Source organism: Cervus canadensis, chromosome 13 (assembly GCF_019320065.1).
Source record: "Cervus canadensis isolate Bull #8, Minnesota chromosome 13, ASM1932006v1, whole genome shotgun sequence".
NCBI classification, from domain to species: domain Eukaryota; kingdom Metazoa; phylum Chordata; class Mammalia; order Artiodactyla; family Cervidae; genus Cervus; species Cervus canadensis.
The window spans coordinates 49,954,138-49,971,614 of NC_057398.1; the positions used below are offsets into that span (position 1 = coordinate 49,954,138).

Below are 17,477 nucleotides of genomic sequence, written 5' to 3' on the forward strand. Positions count from 1 at the left end.
GGGTTTTTCAGAGCAGCATCACTACAAGCGTCACTCCTGCCACTGCCTTTCACAAGGGCCCACTTGCTGTGAAATATTTTGAAAACCGAGCTGAAGTGAAGATAACGCAGAGCGCAAACAGGCGGAAATACGAATAAACTGAGCGTGGCTGGCAGAAACCGAGAGGCTGGCAGTTTCCGCAAAGGAAGAGAAGGCTTGGTAAACCTGGAGGAAAAACCCGCCCAGAGCTGTTGTTTAGAAACCTCCCCACCTCCGTTTCCCTTGCCCCTAGAGTCGGGGGAGCTCCCCAGAGCCGAGGAAGCAGCCCCCCAAAACCGCTTCCGCGACTGCAGCTTCCCTTCTCAAGCCCCCAGGGAGCAGCGCCTTCTCAGGGCACGACTCCCTGCGACCCAAAAATAACTACACAGATAGGCGGAAAGGGCCAAAGCTGGAGGCACAAGAAAGCACTTAGTTACCTTCTTATCGCTTATGGCCAGAACGCTGGAAACCGAACCCCGGGCCAGCCTTTTATAGAGAGTCCCTCGAGCCCCGCCCTAGCAACTTCTCTTAGCAACGCCTCGCCCCGCTGCTCTGCCTTCTATCGGCCTCTGCCAGGCCCTTCCTGTTCCCCTCCCCCAGTCAGCTTTGCTCTGCTGCTTCAGGTCACGTGACTGTCCCCAGGGGAGGGGCGGTGCAGGCGGAAACGTGAGGGGCGGGGCGCTGGATGAGCGAGTTTACGTCATCAAGATACGCCGGGTGGGTGGTGGTTCTCAGCGCTCTTGGGAGTGTCGAGGTTCCGCGACTGGGTGAGATGGCGGCGACGGCGGCGCTGGTGTGGCTTCGGGGCCCTGGCTTCGGGTGCAAGGCGGTGTGGTGTGGTTCGGCCCCGTGCTCCGTACGAGAATTTATCCGTCGACACTGCGGAGACCAGGTGAGGTTTGTGGTTTCTGGAACGAAAAGGACAGAGGAGGACAGGGGCAGGAATAGGTGCGGTGAGGGTCTGTCGGGGGGCACGTCTATTCTTTGGGGTTTTCAGTTTTTGAGGCTGAGGGTTCCTCAGTTTGAAGATGCTTCAAACTGATAATGAGGCCTTCCGTCGCTTTTGTTTTGTGATGGTTTTGTCTCAGAGAATGGAGAAAAACCCTTCCGCTCACAGGCGCTGTTGTCAGGCCCTCAGTCTGGACTAACAGAATACCCTTTGGTATTATTCTCTTCATCCGTAAATGAGGCGTTTGGCCCGGAAGATTTTCAAGGCTCACTTCCTTGGTGACTCAGATGGTAAAGCGTTTGCCTACAATGCGGGAGACTAGGGTTCAATCCCTGGATCGGGAAGATGTCTTGGAGCAGGAAATGGCAACCCACTCCAGTATTCTTGCCTGGAAAATCCCATGGACGGAGGAGCCTGGTGGGCTATAGTTGAAGGAGTCGCAAAGAGTCGGACAGGACTGAGCGACTTCACTTTCACTCCTTACATTCACTCTACAGTTAATGTGACGTGCATTTTTGTCCATTGCTAACACAGCCCTGTTAGCTCCAACCTAGAGAAGTATGTCATATCCAAAGGATGATTGGGAAGGAAATGGATTCTTGTGGTCACTGGTCGTGGCCAAGCACTCACATAGGCCCTGTCGAGAGCATGATTCTTAGGGCCTGTCATTTAGACGTTTTCATTAATCATATGATGCTTTTATTTGTCCAGGCATATTTTTCAAAAACAAAGTTACACATGTGTAGTTTACTTAATTATGAAGTAAGCAAGCTCTTACCAATTATAAGATATTAAACCTATTATTATTATTATTATTTTTTTAGAATTAGATGCTCTCCTTGAATCTAATTTTAATTTTGACATTTGACCTCTTACTCTGTTTTTCTTTATAAGCACACCTCCTCTGTGTTTCCCTAGACTTTCTCTGGTTGTTATTTATGAGCTAAACATATATTAACACTGCAGTCTAAACTACCTCTTTACTTGGACTGGTTCCATGAAGAAGCAATGTGTATTTGCAAATCGTGTAGTTTTTCAGTTTCCCTTTTTCTTCCTATACTTCAGTCAAGTTTAACTGCTGTCAGAACTGATAGTTTCCATCAGTTTGCCATCTGAATGGGGCAATATTTTCCAAAATAGTTGGATTTTAATATCTTTGAAAATAACTCTTATCTCATGAGTACAGTTTTCAAACTCTTTGACAGTTGATCCAAAGTGGGACCAGAAAAATTTAGACCTTAATTATGAGGAGTCTTGGAAAAAATTTAAAATAAGAAGCAAGAAATATGAATGAATGAATTCAGTCAGATACTTAAGAAACATGGCCATAATAAGTATGAACAAAAACACAAAACTTAATAAAAGAGCATTTGATGAGATACTGGCATGAATAAAAATAGGGCAGTTTCACACCTGTGCCTTTTAAAACAAAGCTATTCTGACACGTGATAAAGTTGGTGTTAGCTCTCCCTGAAGAAGTAAAATATCAGCCCAGCTGTTCATTAGGCTGGGATAACAGACATAGATATAGCCAGCTGCAAAGTCAATAAGAAACAGTGTTTCTCCCAAGGACATGGTGCAGTGGTAAAATGTCAAAATGTTTTCCTTGAAAGTCTACTTCCTTTTCATTCTTTTTGAAACCTTACCTTGAAAATCATAGATTATAAGAGTAAACTGCTGTTTGAAGTTGTATCAGTAAGAAGCATCCCACTCTTGCCTTGAGAATCTAAGTCCCTTTGATGTAGAGAAGCACTCTTGATTTCCAGGTGCAGAGCTTCAAATTAGGTGTTTCTAGACACAACATTTGGAGAAGGCAGCTGCACCCCACTCTAGTACTCTTGCCTGGAAAATCCCATGGATGGAGGAGCCTGATAGGCTGCGGTCCATGGGGTCGCTAAGAGTCGGACATGACTGAGCGACTTCACTTTCACTTCTCACTTTCACACATTAGAGAAGGAAATGGCAACCCACTCCAGTATTCTTGCCTGGAGAATCCCAGGGACAGGGGAGCCTGGTGGGCTGCTCTCTATGGGATCACACAGAGTTGGACACGACTGAAGTGACTTAGCAGCAGCAGACACAACATTGCACATTTATCTTAACTTTGTAGTTTCCGAGGAAACAGGAGCCTGGATCTCCTTCACAGGCTAGATCTAGTATTGACCCTGATACACACAGCCCTGCTTTATTGTGAGCCTTGTAAAATATTTTTCATTTAAATTTTACCTAAATCCCATCCTTGCCCCCAATCCTCTAACTGTATCTTTTTATTTGTTGGTGAGACACCTCATGATTCCTCTGGTGTGCAGTCCCTCTCTTGTTGTAGTGAGTCAAGAAATTTGATTTTGTTGGACTACATGTTTTTCTCTCTGGTGGCCTTGGCTGATTGGCCCAAGACACATAATACTTTGTGCTCAAAATGCCTTATAAAGGTTAAAAACAGTTAAATTGGTTCTAAATTTTTTTTTTTCTACTAGAAAATTGTCAAGAATCTTAAGTAGAAAAATGCAGTTTTGGTAATCAGTTGTCTGATTAAGCGGTTCTGTTCAGAAATGAAGTATGATGTATAATCTTTCTGCCTGCATATTAAAGGTTTTTGAAGTTATTTAGGATTTTAGAAATACCATACTCATTGGATATACAAAATGTTAAACTAGAGTGGCTCTTAATTTATAAACATTAAATATATAGAAGGTGTATTACTTGTCTTATTTAATTTTTACAGCTTTTTAAACAGGGTTTTATAGACAAGAATAATCCTTCATGTTAATCACATAATTGTATACGGCCTGACTTCCCTTGTTCCTCTCTCCTGGTACCATATTTGCCTGGGAAAATGCCAGTCAGTTTAAATCCAACTCTCCACCTATTTTGAGTGGCATCTAGGCAGTGCCCTGGTAGGGGAACTAATCACATAAAGCAGTCTCATGACAAAGTCACATACACCAGCCTTAGTGCTGCTTGGCAATTCTACTGTAATTGCATTTGGATTAGAGAAATCCGCTGGATTGCAGGACTGCTGAGAGTATTGATCCCGCTAGACCTTGGGCAGCTGGACAGAACCTGGGCATGCCCAGAATCTCAACCCATCCTTAGTAACTTTACTCACTTTCCCCAGGGTGTCATCCAGATATTATTTGTGTTTACCGTGGTATGAAAAGGATTGAGAGGCACTGCTCAGTTCATCACTCTTTCACTCTCCTAGATTACTGTCTCACATCCTCTCTCTCTAAATCTCCAAGACTTATTCCATCTCAAGGACAAACTTTGTATTCAAGCAGTAAGGAGAGAATTTTCCTCTCCTCACAGCAGTGCCTCTGGTAGGTACCTGCTGTATATTCAGCCTTCTTGTGTGTTACTGTGGATGAACTGTCATTATTTTACAAGTAATTTGCAGTTATCTTCTACTTTGTAGAGTAACCCCTCCTTCTTACCTACTGACAGATTTATTTGGCATTAGTGCTTTCTCCCCTGTATTTTCGCTTTTTATTGGCTCATTCCTACCAGTGTGCAAACATGAGCCCACATCCCTTCCAGCTGTCACTTTATTTTCTCTGATTTTCTTGATTAAAAAAAATATACTTGAACATAAAGCTCTTCTCCTTTAGAACCCACTCTGGTTCAGCTTTTCTGTTCCCATCACTTCAACAGCTCTGTGTCACGCTGGTCAGTAGCTTCTGTGTGGCCGTATCACGATCAGTTTCCGGTTTCCATCTTGCTTGGCCTGTCAGCCTCAGTTTGCACAGTTGACCATTCCCCCCTTAGTGCACTTCTCTCACTTGTGCAGATGACACCCTCAGTTCTCTTCCATCTCGCTGGCCCCTCCTTTCCAGTCTCTCTCGCTGCTTCGTCCTCATCACCCTGAACTCTCATGGTGCAGGAGCCCCTCCCTCATCCCAGTGGTTTCTTGTCCATGCTCATGGCTTTCAGTACCATCAGTGTGCTGGTAGCTTTCAAGTGTAAAACTTCAGCACAGACTTCTTCCCCAAACTCCAGACTTGTATAGCACCTGGTCTACTCGGCATCTCCATCTAGTTGTGTAATAAACATCTCACACCAAAATCCGAAATGCGACTGATTTTCTCCTTCAAATATCCCCTTCCCTCTTAATAGGTGGCAACTCTATTTTTCCATTTGTCAAACCAAATTTTTGGAATCTAATTTCTCCATTGAGCTCATCCCTTCACTAGAGCGTTAGCATTTTCGTTCAGCGTGTCCTCAGAATCTCATGTTTCTCTTCCACTATGCTGCTACTGCCCTGGTACACATAGAAATGTCTCACCTGGATTATCACAGTAGCTTCCCAATGATCTCTCTGCTTCTGTAATCTTATTTTTACAGTTTAACAGAGTGATCCTTTAAGAGCTTGACTCTGATCTCAAGTTTGTTCAAAACTCTACAATAGTTTTATTCAGAGAACCATCCAGAGTCCTTATAATGGTCTTGAAGGCCTCATCACTCCCCTTGTGAACTTCATTCCAGCCCTGCCGGCTGTGATGCTCCTCCTTGAATACTCTAAGCGCATCTCTGTTGCAGTCTTTGCATTTGCTGTTGCCTCTGGAATGCTGTTCCCCCAGACCACCATATGGCTTATTCTCTCACTTTCTTAAATTCTCTGCTTTCTCTGACTGACCATATAGATTAACTAGATTACCACCACACCTATCCACATATCTTAATCCCCTTTACCCTGCATATCACCACTTGACATAATATATAATTTGTCAATTATATAATTATATCAAACATAATATATGTTTGTTCATAATTTGTCTTCCCCCACTAGAATATAAGCATCATGAGGCAGGATTTGCATTCACTATGGTATTCATGGTAGTATTCCAACACTTGAAAAGTACCACGCTTATAGTAGGCAGCTGAGTGAAGGAATGGGTCCCATTAAAATAGCTGTGTGATGTGCCTCAGAATGAATGTTCATAGTTTCCACTTCAGGAAGGTGCCAGAAATGCCTTTTTCCTTTCTATTTGTATTTAGATCTCTTTATTCTTCATGTTGCAGATTTAATTGTCAACCTCCTATATAACCTCCTATAAGTTCCATGTAATTTTGGACAATTCTCCTCTATTGTGTTATTTTATGGCATCAGAAACTTGTTTAGGGACTTCCCTGGCAGTCCAGTGGTTAAGACTTTGAGCTTCCACTGCAGAGGGTGTGGGTTTGATCTCTGGTTGAGAGCCAAGATCCTGTGTGCCAAGTGTTGCGGCTAAAAAAAAACAGAAACTTGTTTAGAAAACCTTAGGGTATTTATATTTTCTTTTCATCACTTGATCTGAGAATTTTTTTGAAATACATAGAGTGAGTCTGGAGGGGTATGTGGGCTTCTTCATTGATTGGCTGGAACTCAGGGAGACGCTGGCAGAAGAGATTAATTACCAACTGCCAGCTGATTCTAAAACTCTTAAAGCTTATGTAAGTATATTAAAAACCATATTTTTGTCTCCTCCTCTCCCCTCTTCTTATCCCTATCTACACTTTTCAAGATGTCAGTTTTAAATTTGGGGCCACTCAGTGTTCAACTTGGTATTATTTTTAAAAGTCAGAGGAAATGGGACCATCAGAGTTACTAGATCTGAGCCCCTGTAATCTTCCACGTTGACTCCTATTTCCTGTTAGAGAATGAGAAAGAGCAGTTTTAATTTTCACCTAAGAGGCAAAAAGTTCTTTATATCATGATTAGGTAAGTATTAGGAAAAAGTTGTACCTAGAATACATCATATAAAATGACTTTTTTCTTTTAGTGGTTTTCATTTTTTTCATTTCAGCAGATATTAACTGATCACATCTACTATCTCCTTGTAATTGAAATAATAAAAAATAAGCTAGGTCCCTCCCTGCAAAAAAACTTGTCTCATAAACAGCATTGAAAGAACCCCTCACTTGTCTCTAGGTTGTTCCAGTGGAATGCTTCTTTGTGAAATGCAATGGATCACTCGTTAACACCAGTGACACAGTGCAGCATGGAGCTGTTTATAGTTTGGAACCCAGACTTCGTGGTGGAAAAGGAGGTAGGACGTGAATGTTGACGGCTTAGTAGTAACATATCTGCATTCTGTAGCCAGATGTATTAAATTAACAAACTCCTTGGTCTCTGTAGTGTACCAGCCTTGATTTGTTTTATGAAGTCCTTTGTTAATTTACCGAGTTTTGAATATTTTCTCTTTTATTTTTTTTGGGAAAGATACAGTATGATAAAATTCCCACCTTCTCCAGCCCGGCCAGGTCACTCTTAGGCACCCTAGGCGCCCAGTCTTTGGGCAGAATTAGGTGAACAGAGATGCTGGCTGTTCTGTCCAGTTTGCTGATGAGTGTTAGAACAATCAAATCTCCTTTTGCTGTTCTCAGCATTTTGTTTGGTTATTCTAGTTCCACGGGAAGTCTGACGTCACTTTATGAAATATAGCTGTTTACAGATTGAGGTAGATCAAGGTCCTGGTTGTAGTAACTCATCTTAGAGAAAAAAAACTAAAAGCAAAAACTGAATGTGAACAGTTCTTGGTATTTCTCCTGATGGACTAACATATAATTCTTAGGCTTTCTCAAAATCTGTGGTAACTCGGTTTGGTTTTCAAAGAACTAACATCTCAGATTACAGTCATCCTGCTGTTTGAAATTCTGTCAATATGAAGCTTGTTGCATCAGCCAGTGACAGCTTAAAATTGCTTTATTGCAAAATCTCATCATATAATTTTTAAAATTCCTAATTGTGGAATTTTGGGATTTCTGTCACTAGGTATAGCCCTCTAAAATATCCCAGTGGTGCAGGTACAATATTGCAGAAGTATAAGAGAAAGTGTGAAAAGCACAAGATTGAATCATGTTTATCAGTATTCTTACCTTTGCTACCTGGGTTAGAATCTTGATGTGCATTTCCTTTAAAACCGAAAAGAAAATAGAGATCACCTTTACTCTTATGATAATCTTATAATATAATAATACTCTTTTCACAAGTTCGGCTTTTGTCCATCCTTGAATACTTAAAAAAAAAATTATTTATTTATTTTGATTGGAGGCTAATTACTCTACAGGATTGTGGTTTTTGCCATACAGCGACTGAATCAGCCACGGGTATACATATGTCTGCCAGTCCTGAACACCCGCCCTCCCCATCCCATTCCTCTGGGTTGTCCCCTGCACTGGCTTTGAGTGCCCTGTTTCATGGATCGAACTTGGACTGGTCACCTATTTCACATATGCTAATATACATGTTTCAATACTATTCTGTCAAATCACCCCACCCTTGCCTTCTCCCACAGAGTCCAAAAGTCTGTTCTATCTTTGTCTTTTTTGCTATCTTGTATTTAGGGTCATCATTACCATCTTTCTAAATTCCATATATATGTGTTAATACACTGTATTGGTGTTTTTCTTTCTGACTTACTTCACTCTATATAATAGGCTCCAGTTTCATCCTCCTCATTAGAACTGACCATCCTTGAATACTTTTTAACCTGCTTTCTCCAAATATATTTGTTTAGGTTTTGGCTCAATGCTCCGAGCACTCGGTGCTCAGATTGAAAAGACAACCAATCGAGAGGCTTGCCGGGATCTCAGTGGAAGGAGATTACGAGATGTCAATCATGAAAAAGCGTAAGATGCCCACCTGTTTTGTTTTTTAAAGAGACGTAGTTTTCTGTCATTAGTGATGGCACACACACCACACATATCAGAAATGTAAACTTAAAATACTTACGCTCTAATTTGTTGCTACCAGACTTAACCTTTTTCATGATTGAATAATTAGCTTTGGGTTTTAGTCAAGTCCATAACAGTATGCTAGTAAGCATGGCACACCTTTCTGAGGGACTATCACAGTGTGAATAAGAGTGCAATAATTTGTATAAATGGGGTGTTATCTATATAAAAGTCTGTGTGTATAATTTAGCCATTTAGTTACATCTCCTCTTTCCTGTCCCCAGAATGGCTGAATGGGTAAAACAACAAGCCGAGCGAGAAGCTGAAAAGGAGCAAAAGCGCCTGGAACGACTGCAGCGGAAGCTTGCAGAACCCAGGCATTGCTTCTCCAGCCCCGACTACCAGCAGCAGTGCCATGAGATGGCCGAGCGCCTGGAGGACTCTGTCCTCAAAGGTGAGGAGGGGGTTCCTTAGTGCCAGCCGCAGGCATCCTGAAAGCCAGCTGTTCCACACCAAGGGCAGTTCTTGACCCTTCTTAGGTTACAGACTTGTGAGAATCTGATGAAGCTATGAAATTTCCCCACTCAGTAATGAACACAGTATGCCTTACTGCACAGAGGGGAAAAACCCACATATCCACACAACATTTGACATAGTTGATCCCTGAGCTCTGGGTGGGCCCCAGGTAAGAATGCTTTTTGTGCTTCCTGGGAATAAGCTAAGTCTTCAGGAGGTACCAAGACTCCCACATATTTGCTTTCAGTTTTAGGTCCCCTTTTTATTAAATAGTTTTTAATGGGAATGATTATTCTTAGCTTTTATGTTTTAGCATCAAAAGCATTATGCTAGGACTATTGTATATTCAGTTGGATAAGGAGGAGTCTTTTCCATCAAAAGGGTTATAACATAATAGGGGAAAGATAATTGTATGCAAATAAGGGGATGCATAAGGGGCATAAGGGGGTGAATTATTAGGTTTGAGGAGTGTTAGGAATGAATCTGTAAGCTTCAAAGTTACAGATTGGACATGGTGCTTTAAAAATCTGGTTCAAGAGCCAAAATGCCTAGTTTAAATCTGTAAATTTTAAGATTAGTCTCATTTTAACTGGATTAAATTTTGGTATGCTAAGAAATTTAAATCTAGAGCTGTAGATTACGGCTCTTTTTGCAATCCAGATTATTTATAGATTCTTTAATTAAACTTAGTCCTGATGGTAGAAACTGAGTTGTTAAAATTTGTGGCTAGGCATGCAGGCTGCCTCTAGCAAGATGGTATCAGCAGAAATTGGTGAGAGTCGGAAACGGCCAAACACATCAAAAACAGACGGAGGAGCCAGTGCAGGGAAAAGGAAATGCTTTTGGTAAGTATGTTCATTTTCATTCCAAATAGATCTTTGAGGACTGAAGAAAAATATTTTTTTCTTTCTGTTTATCCCTCTAGAATATCTTGTTCTGAAACTTACCTACTATATTTCTTCCTTGTCTTATCTGGTATAAACACACTTTTAAGTAAAGTCTAATGGAAGCTCAGAAATTTTCCAGAGTGTTTCAGATCAGGTTTCAGCGATTCTAACATTATACACATTAGTAATGGTTTCTGCCAGAAGTGCCATTAATAGAGTCTAAGGGACAGTTTGCCGTCAGTGAAAAATCACTCAAGAAGTAGCTTTATACTTGACTTACTATTAGGTGTTGAAAGAGGTAACTTTCAAAATTCCAGGGGGAAGCCATGACTTTAGTTTCCAAGTTGTTCTGTTTTCTGTGGTTTTTCATAGTCATCACTGAGGTCTTTGGTCACCTTTTCAGACCTCTCTCCACCACTTTTGCGCTTGTGGGTGAAAAGCACAGCAGTACTTTTTCTTACCCCTTTTGCTCTTAGCTCCTCCTCCCTTCCCATTGGTCCTCTGGTTACCAGCTTCATTCTCTTGGGCCAGGTTCTAGGTGATGATAAGTTGAGTTGGATCTTGGCTTGTTTGTTGGCTTCCCCTTTGGGGATAGAAAGGTAATCATTAACTAAACACTATTTAACTCAGTCCAGCATAGAATTTTTTGTGATTTTTCTGAAATGGAAATTAAATGTTCCTGAGAGAAAAGGTAATGGTATTTCCTGTGGGTCTCTTTTTTTAAGCCAGGTTTATTGATATATAATTTATATACAGTAAAATTCACCCTTTTTAAACAGTTCTACAAGTTTTGAAAAGTTTATACTACATAATTACATAAGCATCACCAAAATCAAGCTGTAGAATATTTTTGTCAGCCTCGGAAGTCCCCTTGTGTCCTTTTGCACTTAATTTTCCTCCCCCCACCACCACCCCTGGCAACCACTGATCACTAGCCTGATATTTGTTCCTATAGTTTCATCTTTTCTAGAATGTCATATCGCTTTTTGTGTCTCTTTCTGTTTTTATTTTTTTTTTTAATGCTTCTAAGAGCATTCATTATCAGATCTAAACTATTAAAGTATTAGCAAGGAGGTATGTTTCCACTGAATTACTTAACAGTGCATTCCTATAATACAGCCAGGAGATGAACACACATCAATCAGTTCAGTCGCTCAGTCGTGTCCGACTCTTTGTGACCCCATGGACTGCAGTACACCAGGTTTCCTTGTCCATCACCAATTCCTGGAGCCTACTCAAACTCATATCCACGGAGTTGGTGATGCCATCCAACCATCTCGTCCTCTGTCATCCCCTTCTCCTCCTGCCTTCAGCCTTTCCCAGCGTCAGGGTCTTTTCAAATGAGTCAGTTCTTCCCATTAGGTGGCCAAAGTATTGGAATTTCAGCTTCAGCATCAGTCCTTCCAATGAATATTCAGGACTGATTTCCTTTAGGATGGACTGGTTGGATCTCCTTGTAGTCCAAGGGACTGTCAAGAGTCTTCTCCAACACCACAGTTCAAAAGCATCAATTCTTCTGTGCTTAGCTTTCTTTATAGTCCAACTCTCACATCCATACCCGACTACTGGAAAAACCATAGCTTTGACTAGACGGACCTTTGTTGGTAAAGTAATGTCTCTGCTTTTAAATATGCTGTCTAGGTTGGTCATAGCTTTTCTTCCAAGGAGCAAGCGTCTTTTAATTTCATGGCTGCAGTCACTATCTGCAGTGATTTTGGAGCCCCCAAAAATGAAGTCTGTCACTGTTCCATTATTTCCCCATCTATTTGCTTTGAAGTGATGGGACCAGATGCCATGATCGTAGTTTTCTGAATGTTGAGTTTTAAGCCAACTTTTTCACTCTCCTCTTTCACTTTCATCAAGAGGCTCTTTAGATCTTCTTCGCTTTCTGCCATAAGGCTGATATCATCTGCATATCTGAGGTTATTGATATTTCTCCTGGCAATCTTGATTCCAGCTTGTGCTTCACACATTAATGGTTACCATCAAAATATAAATATGAACACATCCATGTACATCCCTCCCTTCCTTCTGTCCTGGGCTGCCATCCTAAATGAACAAGTCCTGGCATATATTCCTCAGAGATGGTTTAATCCATGTTCAAGATGTTTTTTGTTTGTTTAATCAATTATAACAAAAATATGTACAGATTGGTTAATTCATCAGCTCCACTTTTTATCATACATTGTCACCTCTGGACATCTAGAAAGCCTCGATGTTGTAAAATAGTGTACCTTGTCTACAATAAACATAGGCACCTTACAAAAATGCACATACAGACCCATGGTTATAACTTAAAACTGTCTGCTAGATAATGGAGGTATTAGCCAAGAGCCCTTCCCCTCACCCTGCCTCTTACTCCTGTCTTCAGTGACTAAGTAGCAGATTACATTTAGTTCCCAGAGGTGGATTAACATGGACACTCCCAGAAGACACAGCCCTTCATTGTTACAGGAAGGGCTGGGCCTTCTTTTTTCACTTAGCATAATGCTTTTGAGACCCAGAGATGGTGTTATATGTATCAGTAGTTCATTCCTTTCTGCTGGCAAGTGTGTTGCCTGGTATGGCTGTATCACAACCTGTTTATCCATTCTGTAGTTGTTAGACATTTGGGTAGTTTCCAGTTTTGGGTGATTATGAATAAAACTGGATTTTCTTTTAACTGTTCATTATTTTATCTAATTTCCAACAGTTAAAATTCATACAATAGTAGGAAAAAGGCTTTAAGCAAAATCAGTTAAAGAGAGTCACATGTTTTAAAGAGAGATCCTTAGGATCTTTGGAATGTTGCTCTCAGTCTCACTGAATTTTTTTTTTCCTTCTGTTTATACCTTTGGGATATCTTGTTCTGAAACTTACTACTCTCCATCTCCATCTCAAACTAGCAGATATCCTTATTCAGAGTCTGTTTCCTGGACTAACTGCAGCTCTCTCTCTCTCTTTTTTTTTTTTAAGTTGAAGCTGTAAATGGCATTAAATCTTTCTGTCACTTTCTGATAGGATGGGCATGGAAGGACTCGGGACTGCAGAGGGGTCCAGTTCTGAGAACTCTGATGATGACAGTGAAGAAGCACCTAGTACTTCTGGAATGAGCTTTCATGTTTCTCAAAATGGCTGTGATGGAGTTGACATGGCAGCTGAAATTCCTAGCAGTTCTCAGCAGGCAAGAGTATTGAGTACAGACTGTAGATCATCAGAAAAACTACAGAGCCCTTTGACTGACTCTGGGAACAGTATTTCAGAAGTCTTGCGTGCTGAGCTGGGGGAGACACCTACCCAGGAGTACACGGAAAGGAGGAGGTCTGTAGAAACAGAGAACACCCGGGAGAAAAAGGAGGCAGAGGGTAAAGAACCCTTAGAAAAGGAAGCAGCTGGAGTTGGACAGAATACCGAGCAAGAAACAAAAGAAATGACTGATGGGGAAAGAGCTGCCAAGGGAGCACCTGGAGAAGATAGGCAAAACATTGCTGTTGCCCAGCTGGAGGCCAGCCAGTCAGGAAACATGGTAAGTAAATTTTAGGAGTCGATGTCTAAAGCCAAGTCAGTTTTTTTTCCTTAAACCTTTTATTTTGTATCGGGGTATACTCGATTAACAGTTTTTGATAAGTTCAGGAGAGCAACAAAGGGACTCAACCATACATATACATGTAACCATCCTCCCCCAAACCCCCCCTCATCCAGGCTGCCACATAACACTGAGCAGAGTTCCATGTTAAAGCCAAGTCAATTGAATCTCTGCAGTAGGTCATTAAAATGAAACATGTGCTTTTCCCCATCAGCTGCTTAGTGGAAAGGCTTGTTTAATAATCAGTAGTCGATGATAGTGAAGCTTGTCGTGTCTCCCCCCTACCCCACCCGCCAAAAGAAAAATCCTTGGATTTTTTGTTTTTAAGCTGTGGAATTGGTATTATTTTGCCACTAGGTGGTATCCTTGGTTCTATATTTCATCAATTCTAAGATGCACATTTTTCACATTTTAGTATCTCTGAGTTTGGATATACATCACAGTTTACTTGATATTATTTATTCTTTCTTAGTAATACAGGCAGTAGTAAGGCATATTATGATAGATGTCACTTTTAGATTTGATGAAATGTGCTCATTTTCCTATCACTACATTTCTTGTTAGTTTTTCTTTCTCAGATCAGTTACTGTTTGAACACAGTTGTCAGTTGGATGTGAAGACCTTTTCTGCAGAAGAGGAGCAGTTCCTTTTAAATTTATCATTAAATCTTAAGCCCTACACTCAGCTTTTTAAAAACTTATTTTCATTATGCATGCTTTCCCTTAAATAGTTATTTGCTGTCTTCAATGGACTGACTTCCAGCAAAAATCTTTTAACGTTTGTTTTTCAGTCTAATGATTTCTTTTTTAGGACAGATGAAACCTGACTTGGCTTCCTTTGATAAACACAAAGCTTACCATTATTTATTTAAAGCACCTTCCCTACTCCCAGGAAATAAGCAGAAATGCATATATTGCTCTTTCTAGGGGAGATAGTGAAATTTTTTGAGCTAAGGGCTTTAAATTGACCCTCACACCATCTTTGGAGTTATAAGAATGTCAGCTTTTGTGTAATTCATACATGCTAGGAGTTTATCCTGAGCAAAGTCTTAGAAAAATGAAAAAGGAAAATAGAATAAAACCTGATTTGACTTTTGATCTTTGAGCTTTTAACTGTGGAAATTTTGTTCTTGATGTAGTTGTAACTGTTGTATTCATAATAATTCTGTGCAGCCATGTGTGATTCTCCAAAGACACATGGTGGGTTAAGATTTGGCCTTACATAAAGAAGTCAAGATTCACTCTAGAAATCTAACAAAATAACCTTTAAAAAAAAAAAGATAAAGAATCTATCTATAGAGTTGTTCATTATTTTTTTTAAAAACAACTTAACTTTGAGAGAGTTTTTTTTGTTTTTTTTGTTTTGAGAGAGTTATTTTTTGAATATGCCGACAAAGGTCTGTCTAGTCAAAGCTGTGGTTTTTCCAGTAATCATGTATGAATGTGAGAGTTGGACCATAAAGAAAGCTGAGCACTGAAGAATTGATGCTTTTGAACTGTGGTGTTGCAGAAGGCTCTTGAGAATTCCTTGGACTACAAGGAGATCCAACCAGTCAATCTTAAAGGAAATCGGTCCTGAATATTCACCGGAAGGACTGATGCTGAAGCTCCAATACTTTGGCCACCTGATGTGAAGAACTGACTAATTTGAAAAGACCCTGATGCTGGGAAGGGTTGAAGGCGGGAGGAGAAGGGGATAACAGAGGATGAGATGGTTGGATGGCATCACTGATTCGCTGGATATGAGTTTGAGCAAGCTCCGGGAGTTGGTGATGGACACGGATGCCTGGCATACTGCAGTCCACGGGGTCACAAAGAGTCAGACACGACTGAGCGACTGAACTGAACTGAATATGTTTTTTAAAAAACTCCTAGGTGAGGGACTTCCCTGGTGGTCCAGTGGTTTAGAATCCCCCTTCCAATGCAGGGGATGTGGGTTCAGTCCCTGGTTGGGGAACTAAGAACCCAGACGCCTGGGGGCAACTAAGCCCTTGGCACCACAACTAGAGAAAGCCGATGTGCTGCAATGAAGACTCAGTGCAGCAAAAAAACCCAAAAAACCCTAGATGAACACTTTCATTCTTGGCAGAGCATCCGTCATTAGAAATATTTAATTTTGTGTAAGTCTATAAAGTTAACTTGGTTGATAGAACATTTGCAGGTCTTTTGAACAGCATTTAAATTTGTCAAGTTATTTAAGTGAGAACTTTGACAATCATGATTATTCGATTGGAATAGAAAGCTTAAGATTATGGGGTTGGGGAACTTCCCCTGGTGGTTCAGTGGCTAAGACTCCACGCTTCCAGGGCAGGGGCCTGGATTCCATCCCTGGTCAGGGAACTAGATCCCTCACGCCACAGTGTTGAAGGTCCCATGTCTGACAACTGAGATTTGATGCAGCCAAATAAATATTTTTTAAAAAGATGATGGGGTTAATATCAGTAGATTCATAGGCATAGGATTCTCATTAAAATGAAGCTTTATAGGATGCTGCTTTTTTCTTCAGTCATAGTGGGAAGGGTAGGCGAGGTAGGTGAAGTATGTTTTGCTGTTTGAATTTTTACTGGATAAGTCAAAAAAGAAAAGTTATGTTCATATTAAGATTTATCTGTTTTGGAATCTTTTTTTTTTTTTTTTTCTGTTTTGGAATCTTATAACTTATGTTCTGAATACCTGTTTCTAAGTATATAGATTAAAAAATTAATGTTTACTTGAATTGAGAACATGCATAGAATAACATGATTATTAGCATTCAGTAGTAAGATACGGCATATTAAATGAAAATTTCTTGAAACATAGGATGTCAATGACAGTTGAAGAAAGTTTTAGAGACAAAGGAATGGACTTACTTAAAATTTCTCTCTCTCTTTTTCTTTTTCTCAGGATAACAGTCAGGAAACTTTAGATTTACTGGCAATCAGTTCTGTTGTGGAAATGGAGTTGCTGGGCTTGGAGAAGCTCAAGTGTGAACTCATGGCCCGGGGACTGAAGTGTGGGGGCACTCTGCAGGAGCGCGCAGCGAGGCTCTTCTCTGTCAGGGGACTGGCAAAGGGGCAGATTGACCCAGCTTTATTTGCCAGGCCTTCAAAAGGGAAGAAGAAGTGAACTTCATCAGAGCTGATTTTCTGTTTCTTTATAGCCTAGTGCTTATAACCTGTATAATGTTGACCCTTGAACGTTATTCCTTTTGCTATTAAAGGTGACTTTTTAATAATCCAGTTCTAACTATCCTCTTTTTCATTATTACATTTATGGAATTAATTTGTGAAACTATCTGAGCCTGAAGATTTTTTTTGTGGGAAGCTTTTTTTATAGCTCATTTCTTTAATAAATATAGGGCTATTCACAGTTTGGGTTTCATTTTGTGTCTTTTAGATAAGTTGTACTTTCAAAGATTTGTGGACATAAGATTATTTATAATATAGTGTTTTCTATCTTTTAATATCTGTAGGAGCTGTAGTGGTAATTTCATTTTTATTCTCATACTGGTAATTTCTGTTTTTCTTGATCAGTCTAGGTAGGAGTTCATTGTTTATTGATCTGTTCTCAAAGAACCACCTTTTGGCTTTGTTGCTTTTTCTTAATTGTTTTTAATTTCATTGATTTCTACTCTTTATCCTTTCTTATACTTTGCTTGGGTTTACTTTGGTCTTTTTTGTTTTTTTCTTAAGGTACATACCAAGTCACTGACTAGACTTCGTCTAGTGTAAATATTTAAAGCTGTGAGTTTTTTTTTAAGCACTATTTTGACTTCATCTCAGAATTTTTAATATATTTTCATTTTCATTCAATTTTAAATATTTTCTAACTTTCTTGTGAAGTCTTCTTTGACCCATGGATTATCTAGAAGTATGTTGTCTAATTAGCAAATTTTTTTTGTTCAATTAACT

The 17,477-nt window shown here is 40.2% G+C and overlaps 1 protein-coding gene across 1 annotated transcript; it reads left to right on the plus strand.

The window, feature by feature from the left end:
* Positions 1 to 725: 725 nt before the first annotated feature.
* SDE2 (SDE2 telomere maintenance homolog) lies at positions 726 to 16,801 on the plus strand. The gene is made up of 7 exons (XM_043485736.1): positions 726 to 910; positions 6,876 to 6,993; positions 8,464 to 8,575; positions 8,905 to 9,074; positions 9,867 to 9,981; positions 13,024 to 13,528; positions 16,471 to 16,801. The coding sequence occupies exons 1-7, from the start codon at positions 791 to 793 to the stop codon at positions 16,690 to 16,692; spliced, it is 1,362 nt and encodes a 453-aa protein (XP_043341671.1). The 5' UTR covers positions 726 to 790; the 3' UTR covers positions 16,693 to 16,801.
* The last annotated feature ends 676 nt before the right edge of the window (positions 16,802 to 17,477 follow it).

Coding starts and splice junctions, on each gene's coding strand:
- SDE2 (XM_043485736.1), top strand. CDS start 791: ATGGCGGCGACGGCGGCGCTGGTGTGGCTTCGGGGCCCTGGCTTCGGG. Junction 9,075..9,866: donor GGAGGACTCTGTCCTCAAAG/GTGAGGAGGGGG, acceptor ATTTGTGGCTAG/GCATGCAGGCTGCCTCTAGC. Junction 9,982..13,023: donor GGGAAAAGGAAATGCTTTTG/GTAAGTATGTTC, acceptor ACTTTCTGATAG/GATGGGCATGGAAGGACTCG.